Source organism: Gossypium hirsutum, chromosome A06 (genome assembly GCF_007990345.1).
Source record: "Gossypium hirsutum isolate 1008001.06 chromosome A06, Gossypium_hirsutum_v2.1, whole genome shotgun sequence".
Classification (NCBI taxonomy): domain Eukaryota; kingdom Viridiplantae; phylum Streptophyta; class Magnoliopsida; order Malvales; family Malvaceae; genus Gossypium; species Gossypium hirsutum.
Window position 1 is genome coordinate 384320 of NC_053429.1, and position 9672 is coordinate 393991.

At 34.2% G+C, this 9672-nt stretch overlaps 2 protein-coding genes across 3 annotated transcripts; one reads left to right on the plus strand and one right to left on the minus strand.

The window, feature by feature from the left end:
- Positions 1-138: 138 nt before the first annotated feature.
- On the minus strand, positions 139-5238 carry LOC121230252 (protein DECREASED SIZE EXCLUSION LIMIT 1). Its single transcript, XM_041114726.1, has 13 exons — positions 5085-5238; positions 4939-5001; positions 4774-4845; positions 4631-4687; positions 3520-3692; positions 2875-2957; positions 2683-2764; positions 2151-2217; positions 1820-1902; positions 1617-1708; positions 1101-1207; positions 831-894; positions 139-614 (listed from the first exon to the last, which is right to left on the minus strand). The coding sequence occupies exons 1-13, from the start codon at positions 5195-5197 to the stop codon at positions 516-518; spliced, it is 1155 nt and encodes a 384-aa protein (XP_040970660.1). The 5' UTR covers positions 5198-5238; the 3' UTR covers positions 139-515.
- Positions 5239-5910: 672 nt separating this feature from the next.
- Positions 5911-9447, plus strand: LOC121202949 (V-type proton ATPase subunit c2). Of its 2 annotated transcripts, XM_041114727.1 has the most exons (4): positions 5911-5987; positions 6105-6221; positions 6302-6587; positions 8915-9447. In XM_041114727.1, exons 2-4 carry the CDS (start codon positions 6143-6145, stop codon positions 9045-9047), a joined length of 498 nt encoding a protein of 165 aa, XP_040970661.1. In that variant the 5' UTR covers positions 5911-5987; positions 6105-6142; the 3' UTR covers positions 9048-9447. The 2 variants fall into 2 exon arrangements, with proteins under 2 accessions (XP_040970661.1, XP_040970662.1); XM_041114728.1 differs by lacking the exon at positions 8915-9447 and adding an exon at positions 8044-8871 and having other exon boundaries at positions 5928-6221.
- The last annotated feature ends 225 nt before the right edge of the window (positions 9448-9672 follow it).

Sequence of the window (9672 nt, forward strand, 5' to 3'; positions counted from 1 at the left end):
TCTACAATTTTCTTTTTCAATATCCGATACTAACCGTTAAATCAATTTGTATCTAAATATATTCTTCTGCTCGTCAATTGATGTACTAATTGTTAAATCGCTGGTTTGAGTTTGCTAGCAAACTTAAGAAATCCTTAATGAAAAATCCAACCTGATTTGCTCTAAAACTTGATTTAAGAGGGAAAAAAACTGCCCTACAAGAGGAGAGAACATCCGATCATTTCGACTAGCTCGGTTATAAAAAAACCAGTATAATCAATCGACCCCATACATTAGCTGACCAACTTAAATCTTAATCAACCTAACGGAATTAACTTAACATTGGTTGGTTCAACACCGAGTTCAATTATCGCAGTAACTTCTCTTTAACATACCAAGACCCTTTGTCACAGGCCGAGACACCTTTGGATGGCTTGCTCACAAGCATACCGTGACACCTGCACCTGCCTGAGACGGCATAAAACAATATGAACATATTGATATATATATGTGTATATATATCATCCAGTTCAGTTTCAAGTTTGAGGAGGATATAATTCCCATAGTGCAACAGTCGTGTCTTCCGATGTGGAGGCCATTAGCTTGCAGTTGGTTGAATACGACACAGAGTTACACTGCAAGGGTAGATAATTTCATTTTCGACTTTAGTACAACATGATGAAATAACATGGAATAATTAATGCGAGTGAAGAATAGCATGATACATGCGGACTTATAAATACGGGAGTTATAGCCGTCAGATCATGAATACATTGAATGAGGTCACAGCAGATGGATTAAAAGAACAAATAAAATGTCCGAATTTTAGCCTCGTAAATCTTTCATCATACCGTAGCGTGGTGATATTTCAGAATTGCTAGAGGATTTCCTTTGCGATAATTGTATATTCGAACTCTGCAGCCATGAGTGAAGTTAAAAAAGCAAGTTAATAGCAACCCTTTGCAGATAATCTGAGATCGAACTGCATGATTTCCCCTAGAGCAACTAAAATTGCAAATTATATCGAGTAATCGAGATTCACTTTGAGGATGAACGCCTGAAGAACATCCGAAATATAGATGATTCGGAATTTAAAAAGAGGATGCAAGGTGGATACAAACCTATGGTCCCAGCCAGCAGTTGCAGCAATTTTAGAATCAGGCCGAATTGCAGTGCTCGATATGCCTGGCCTTTCCAGACTAATTTCTTTCTTAACAATGCAAGAACCCTACATGAAGAATAACATGATAAGACGCAAAAGAGAAAATAGCGTGATTTATGCGTTATGCTCTGTGAAGCCAGAACTATAGTTAAGCAAAGGACTCTACCGGCCTTTTATCGTATTGAAGGATTCAAAGGAATCCACTTTTTGTTTGCCTCTATCATGATGGAGACTAAGATTAATGCGAAAAAACATGCTCGCAAAGCTAGCACTATGGTTCATCCAATCACTCTCTGACATTACTAAATCCGCAAAAGCATTCAAATGCAAATAATCATAAATAAACACCATAGGATCAATTTGGCTAACGATTTTGAACAAAAATGCATTGGTCATAACTAAAAGAAGGCTGCTAGAGGGGTTGCGATATATCTTGTTAGCAACCAGTTCATAGGGGGGTTTCAACAAGAATTACCGTGGGATAATCTAAATTGTAAAGTACAATCTTGTCATCTGCTGCCCCGGAGATACCTCCATTGCAGGATCCATCAATGCATAAACTTAGAACTGTGTAGAGAACAAGAATAAAACATATTTTATGAAGAAAAAGAAATTAGTGAAGGAAGAATAAGATGAAGCCTAATACATGAGGAGTCTCCCATATTCTGGGTGGCACACCTGGCTCTGAATGGAACTTCACAGAAGTTAGAGGAACCCCAGGGTACCGTATATCCCACCAAAGAATCGAACCATCTTCATAACTAGAAAATAAATCAAGTAAATCCCTAAGTGAGAATATCTTAGATAACTATTCCAAAAGTCGCCACCATATCAAAAGTCAAAACCTAACTCAACCCTTTTTTGGAACACTAATTCCACAATTTGAAGAGCATGAATCTAAAAATAATAATTCTTTTATTTTATTTTTAAGAATGATCAGAGAAGAGAAACACGGAAGTTGCTGGAAACAACTCCAGTGCAACAGACGGAAATAGCAGGAGACACCTACCCTGCCAAGACATTAAGAAAGCCCTCTGATCCGGGTAGCAAAAATGATTGAACTGCCATGCACATTCCTGCCAAAAAACCAGTTATAGTTTTTAATTTTAAACACCTCAAGGATCAAAAACAAGCACAATGGAACCAATAAAAAAGGACATTGAAAAACACATAACTTCCCATAGACCATTGTTATCAAATACAGATACACCAATATGTTTCTAAATAGCAAAAAAAGGGATAAAGCAACATTTACCCTGCCCTTGGCAACTTTTCTCAGCTTAGCCCCTAAACATCTTTTTGGTCCACATTGGCCCTGGAACTTAACAAACTTTCCCAGTATTGGCTCATGCAGTGACATGGCACAACTTCAGAGTGCCACATCATCACATGGATTAAAACTGGGAAATGTTGCCAAGTTCAAGGACTAAATGTTGCCTTATCCCAAGAAAAAACAACCAGAACCAATTCCATCACAAGAAATTTCAATCAATGTAAAAATTACAACGTCCAGAGTCAAAAGTAATGTATCAGAAATCAACCTCTCTGCTTAATAGATCCAACAAAGTTGTCTTGAGGTAGCCGTACAGACCTTTCACCTGTATTGAGATCCCAAAGCTCAATCTTAACATATAAAGATATGGTAACCAATCAGTAATAGGATACCCCAAATAAGCAGAAAGAAAACAAGAGTAAATTGAATAGAAAAATAAATTCAAAGGAAGCATGTTGACCTCAGAAGATTGTTCGCCTGCCATAGCCACATACTTAAGTCCTTCAACAGATGTTTCTTCTATTAATCCACCTTGCAGATGATCTGGTAGGACATGCCAATGAATTTTTAGCAAAATTAACAAGCAATCAAGGATTCAAGATGTAAGTATGCTGGAAAAATGAAAAGAGCAGCGGCAAGAGAAATATAATGTAGGATTTCGCCACTTAAAAACTACTAGGCCTGGACAATACTTCAAATGTAGGACGGTCTAGAACATACAAAGGTGCCTCTAGAACCAAACTTGCTATATCTTTAACAAAGAAAACCAAAAGAATTGTCCCAGAATATGCTGTAGTAGAAGAAGTGGCTGCTTCAGAATTGCAAGTAGGTTTGTTTAAACAACAATAAGAGAAATATTACTACAACCATTCCACTCCCCATTTCCATATCAACATATGAAGTTTCTAACATTTGTTTTCTACTTTATAAGAGAGCACATTCATTTTCATATAAGCTCAGTCCTGATTAAGTATTGGTTGATAAAAAGTTGTCGCTTGAGTCTATTTCTGAAACTAGAAACTCATCGAGAATCTAAAACCATAGAGAAAGGACTATCTTGTTACAATATTTATGTCTACAAGCAGCCTGAACCTCATAGACTAACCTTCGAAGGAGTTGGAACCCTCTTCTTGATTTTTTGCTATCTCTCCTCTACTATCATTGGAAAGTTCTATATCAATAGTTCCATCCCCTTGCTTTGTATTAGCAACAGGTTTCTTCACTAAAGAAAGCTTGCAAAAATGGTAAGAATTCGTCCTGATTGTAAGTGAAGGTGTCCTGTCAAGAACCAAAATAGTAACAAGGTGAAATTCCAACTCATAAACAGATATTACTGGCGGATCGCATCAGAATTAAAATGATGAATTGTGAAAGATTTCTGTCAGATACTTTGCATGCACCACTAAGCTTAGTTAACCAAAAAAAATGAAAACTTAATAACAAAATAGTGCCTCAAATTTGACAAAAGGTGGGTGGGGTAGCAGCTAGAAGGAGAACTTCTACTTGAAATAATATAATAGATAGGGAAATTTAATCACTTACAACACCAACAGAACAACAGATTGATTCCATTCTCTATATTTTCAACTGTCAACAATTATTTACAAACTAACAAAACATGATAAACTTTAAAAAGACTTTGGTCACTTAATCTCTAAATTATTGTTGCCATTGTTAGAGAATACGTGCAGAAATCCTTAAATAACATCATGGATAAAATTCATAGCATAGCATTGAAATTTAGGCCTTTTATCAATAAATGGTCGGTGAACTGTGTTTTTTTATAAAAGTACCATAGAAGCCCCTGTACTAGGAGTTAGATTGCATTTTGCCCCCTCTACTCAAAAAAATGGGTAAATTAATCAATGTACATTAGATTAAGAGCAAATTGATACTTCTGTTAAGACTTTTATCTATTTCTACTATTAAAAATTGATCTCTTTAAGTCAAAGTGAGGTGCATGTGACATGCAACGTGTCATTGTCTAGTTATTTCCTTAGACAGACTAATTTTTAACAGAAAGGATCCATTTGCTCTTTGATCTAACATAAAAGGACTAATTTGCATATTCTTTTAGTATAAGGAGCAAAATGCAATCCAAATCTAATACAAAGGCTCCTAATACAAAGGCTTCCATGTACTTTTAATTTTTTAGTAAGTCCATAAACCTTGGTACCATTTTCAATGAAAGAACAATTATAAAGTAAATTCATTACCTTGAGAGACCTCCTTCTTCTATATCCCAACACTTAACAGTTCCATCCCTACCCTGACTACACATATCAAAGAAAGCATTAAAAAAAAAAGACCCATTTAGCTTATAATCCCAGAAACCCTTAAAAAAAGAAAAGAAAAACACCTGATAATTTTATTGGTCTCCAACAAAGAACTACAAGCAACAGCTATAATCCCATGAGCAGCACTATGCGCCCTATAAAGAAACAACAACAGTCAAATTAATCGACCCAGCAAAAGAAAAAAAAATCGATTTTGTCGATAAAACAAAGAAGTAATAACAACGAACCATGAAGATGATACCGTACGATGCTGAATTGTATCCCAAATCCGCAACTCACCATCTGATGAACTGAAAAAAAAAAGAATAGTCCCCATTTTTTTTGTGTTGATCACTAAAAAAGAGAACTTAAAGAAGTGAATTTTGGGATTTACCCAGTGAATAAAATGGGTCTCGAAGGATGGAAACAAGCATCGGTGACGGAAGCACGGTGGCCTCGCAGCACAGCCACTGGGTCAGGCGGTGGTCTTTTGCTCTTAGAGCTCATTTGCTTGCTTTCGAGTTTTGAGTGTTTTAGTGGAGGACCAATTGTACTGCCATAGAATTTATTTCAGTAAAAAAATTAAAGGGATTAATACTCAATTTATCTCAAACTATAACCATTTTAGCATTTTAGTACTTTTCTTTGGTCCCCCAAACTAGGGTGGAAATGAGCCGAGCCAAGTCTAAATAGTAGCAAATTTGCAATTTGACACTTAATTCTAGCTCTATTGAATATTAATTTTTCTTGTAAGTATCATGTTTTACATGGCTTAAGATAATGATTCGATTTAGAGAATAATTTGTATTTTCTTTTCATTTTTACATTATCTCTTACTTAGTATTTCATTTTATATAGATTTTGATAATAAAAATGTTTATATAGGTGTTAGATTACATTTTATCTCTTTTATTTAGAAAATGAATAAATTAGTCCTTGTATGTTAGATCAAATAGTAATTTGATCCTTTTTATTAAAAATTTCATCAATTTCTATTATTAAAAACTGGTATGGATAACAAAATAATCAAAAGTGACACATGGTGTGCCACTGAACAGTGTCACATATTATCACACTTTAACATAATCCAAATTTAGGGACTAAATTAGAAAAATCTGTCAAAATTTGAGACTAATGTTGACAAAAAAGTTTATGAACCAAAATTGAAAAATATTACCAAGTCCAGGGACTTAAATGCTATAAAGTTACCCAAATAGAATGAGTTCAGCCCAATAGAAAAATGAGCCTTGTTAAAGCGAAAGCTCTATGATCTCTCCACTTATTTCAGTGATTTGAGGTTGTCCTTGTTCCCCTACAATTTTTTTTTTTATTTTCCACCTTCAATTATAGCTCTCTCCTGATTAGAATTTGTACAATAAAAAGAAGCTTTTTTGTTTTTTGTTAACATTTTCAGATCCAATTCATTACTCTCTTCAAAGGACCAAAAAGAAGATGGCTTCAACATTCAGCGGCGATGAAACTGCTCCTTTCTTCGGCTTCTTGGGTGCTGCTGCTGCCCTCGTTTTCTCTTGTAAGCAAAAAAAAAAAAAGAATAATCAAATGACCTTTCTATGATTTTGGGAGTTTGGGTTTTGATCCAATGTTTCACAGGTATGGGAGCAGCTTATGGTACAGCGAAAAGTGGTGTTGGTGTAGCATCAATGGGTGTAATGAGACCGGAGCTGGTGATGAAATCGATCGTCCCGGTGGTAATGGCTGGTGTGCTGGGTATTTATGGTTTAATCATCGCTGTTATAATCAGTACTGGGATTAACCCAAAGGCTAAATCTTATTACCTTTTCGATGGGTATGCTCATTTATCTTCTGGTTTAGCTTGTGGACTTGCTGGTCTTTCTGCTGGTATGGCTATTGGAATTGTAGGTGATGCTGGTGTTAGGTAATTGCTTTTTTTGAATCTTTGATTAAATGAAACAGTTTATGTTTTAGTTGGTTTATGGTTTATGGTCGTATCAGTTTTGTTGCATTATTTTTATGTAGAATGTTGGTATTATTATATCTAGGGCCTTGATGCTTTTGTGTGGATGATCATAAGTTGAGCTTTTTTGTATTTATATTAGCTTTGTTAACCCCCTAAATTGAAGTAGGGTCTGGTTTAGGCCCTGAACTCAATTTATCCCCTTACATTAGTGCTATATGTTTCTTTTGGGGGGGGTTCAAATTATGGTTTTGGTCTCTCTATACCATTCTCAAATTTGTGATTTAGTCCTTGTATGTTAATTTTGGCATAACTTGATCCCTCTATTTTTATAATGTCATTAGTTACTCAAAAAAGTTATTTACCATGGATGATCACAAGTAGAGCTTTTTCTATTTATATTATCTTTGTTAACCCTGCAAATTAATTGGTTTTTGCTTAGATGCAGCTTTGGAGAAATTGAAGTGGGGTCTGGTTTAGGCATTGAACTGAATTTATCCCCTTAAAACTAGTGCTTTGTTATTTTTTTGGTCAAATTATGGTTTTGGTGCATCTACCATGCTCAAATTTGGGATTTATCCTTGTTGGTTAATTTTTGCATACCTTGATCTCTCTATTTTTATAATTAGTTAGTCAAAATTAAAAACAGTAACTATTTTCAATTAAAATATTGACTAGATTTTTTCTCAAAAAACCCTTTTCTAATTCACCATTTTGAAACGATTTCTTTCATGTGTCAGCAATTTAATTATTTGGACTAAATAATGGCATTATAAAAGTAAAGAGACCAAATTATGTGAAATAAAGTACATGTGCTAAATCTGATATTTGAGTAGAGGGACCAAACCCATAATTTGATCCTTATTTTTATTTTTTAAGTTGAATTGATTAGTACCGTTGTTGACTATTTTTATATTTTTTTATTTTGCATTATTTTTGCAAGTATTATCAGTCTTGAACTCTTGTCTTATTGTGTAATTTGTAAAGCTAATGCAGAAATTGAGATGCTGTAACGGTTCTTATGATTGTTGAGAAAGAAAAATGAACGTAATTTAAGCAATATTCTTGTTATATATCCCTTAAACTAGTGCTATATGTTATTTTTCATTTTGTTTAAGTTGATATTCATTAGTTCTGTTATTGAGGATTTGTTGCTTATTTTTGCAAGTAGTGTTACTTTGAAACTAATCTTTATGACTGTTGTTGATGATGATATTTGTTAAACTAGTGCTATATTTCATTTTGTTTCATATCCCTTAAACTAATCTATACTTTTGTTTTGTATACCTTAAACTGGTGCTATATTTCATTTTGTTTAAGATGATATTCATTATGACTGTTGTTGATTATTTGTTGCTTTATTGTTGCAAATAGTATAACTTTGAAACTCATCTTATCATATAATTGGATTTTGTAGAGCTAATGCACAAATTGAGTTGCTGTTAGGGTACTTAAGAACTACGATTTGTGTAGGAAGAAAAGATGACTGTATTTTAAGAATTATAATTGTTTTCTATCCCTTAAACTAGTACTACATCACTCTTGGGTTTGTATGCTAATAGTCATTTCGTTTAAGTTGATATTCGTTACCACTATCGTTGCTTTACTTTTGTAATCGATATCATTTTGAAACTCCTATCTTATCGTGTAATTGGGTTTTGTAGAGCTAATGCAGATTGAGTTGCTGTTAGGGTACTTATGAATTATGATTGTTCGAGAAGGAAAGATGAACGTATTATAAGAGTTTTTATCTTATCTATCCGTTAAACAAGTGCTATAATTCATTTTGTTTAAGATGATATTCATTATGACCGTTGTTGATGATTTGTTGCTTTACTGTTGCAAATAGTATAACTTTGAAACTCGTCCTATCGTGTAAGTGGATTTTGTAGAGCTAATGCACAAATTGAAATGCTGTTAGGGTACTCGTGAATTATGATTGTTTGAGAAGGAACAATGTGTCGTTTAAGAATTATTATTGTTTTCTATCCCTTAAACTAGTGCTATATCACTGTCGGGTTTGCATGCTAATAGTCATTTTGTTTAAGTCGATATTCATTACTACTATCGTTGCTTTACTTTTGCAATCTGTATTAACTTCGAAACTCCTATAATATTGTGTAATTGGATTTTTTTGGAGAAGGAAAGATGAATTTATTTTAAAAATTATTATTGTTTCATATCCCTTAAACCACTGCTATATCACCGTCAGTGCTATATCACCGTTTGGTTTGTATGCTACTATTCACTTTGAAACTTGTCTTATTATTTAAAATTGGATTTTGCAGAGCTAATGCACAACAGCCAAAGCTTTTTGTTGGGATGATCCTCATTCTTATCTTTGCGGAGGCATTGGCACTATATGGCTTGATCGTCGGCATTATTCTCTCATCCAGAGCTGGTCAGTCACGAGCCGAGTGATAGAAAAGGCCTAATTACTCATTGTGACTCTTATATCACTGGCTGTGGTTTACCGAAAGAATTTGTTCCATATATTATTTTGATTTGCTGGTTAGAAGTATATAATATAAGTTTTGCTCATAAAAGTACTTTTCTACAGCCTTTGAGATTTTCTGCAGATTGAAAAAATTCAAAGGGGCTGATGATTATAGATTAGAGATATATAAATTAGATGGTCCAATAAAAATTGTAGCTTTGTTTTTATTAAATTATGTGCTTGGGGATCCAATGTGGAGCCTTGTAGACTTGGTGCTTGCATTAGTTCTTCATTTGCTGGTGTTTTCATTGTTTCTTAGATGCTGGAGTTTGGATTGTATATTAAATCTTGGTTGGTAAAGTTGTTTATCTACTTAATTCTTAATCGGTTCATTTAAATTCGATTCGATTACTTGTCTAACTTGAGCTTTTAAACTAGTCGACTTAGATTTTTAAGAAATAACTTGGGGGCTCCATCATGGTGTTGGGTTACTCTTTTGTGGTGACTCCACCATAGTTGACTCCTCGTACAATGTGAAAGGGGGTGGTGGTTCCAACATTGAGAAGCCTCTCTATGCTGGTCGTTGGCTTCTTCTTGCCGGCCACTACT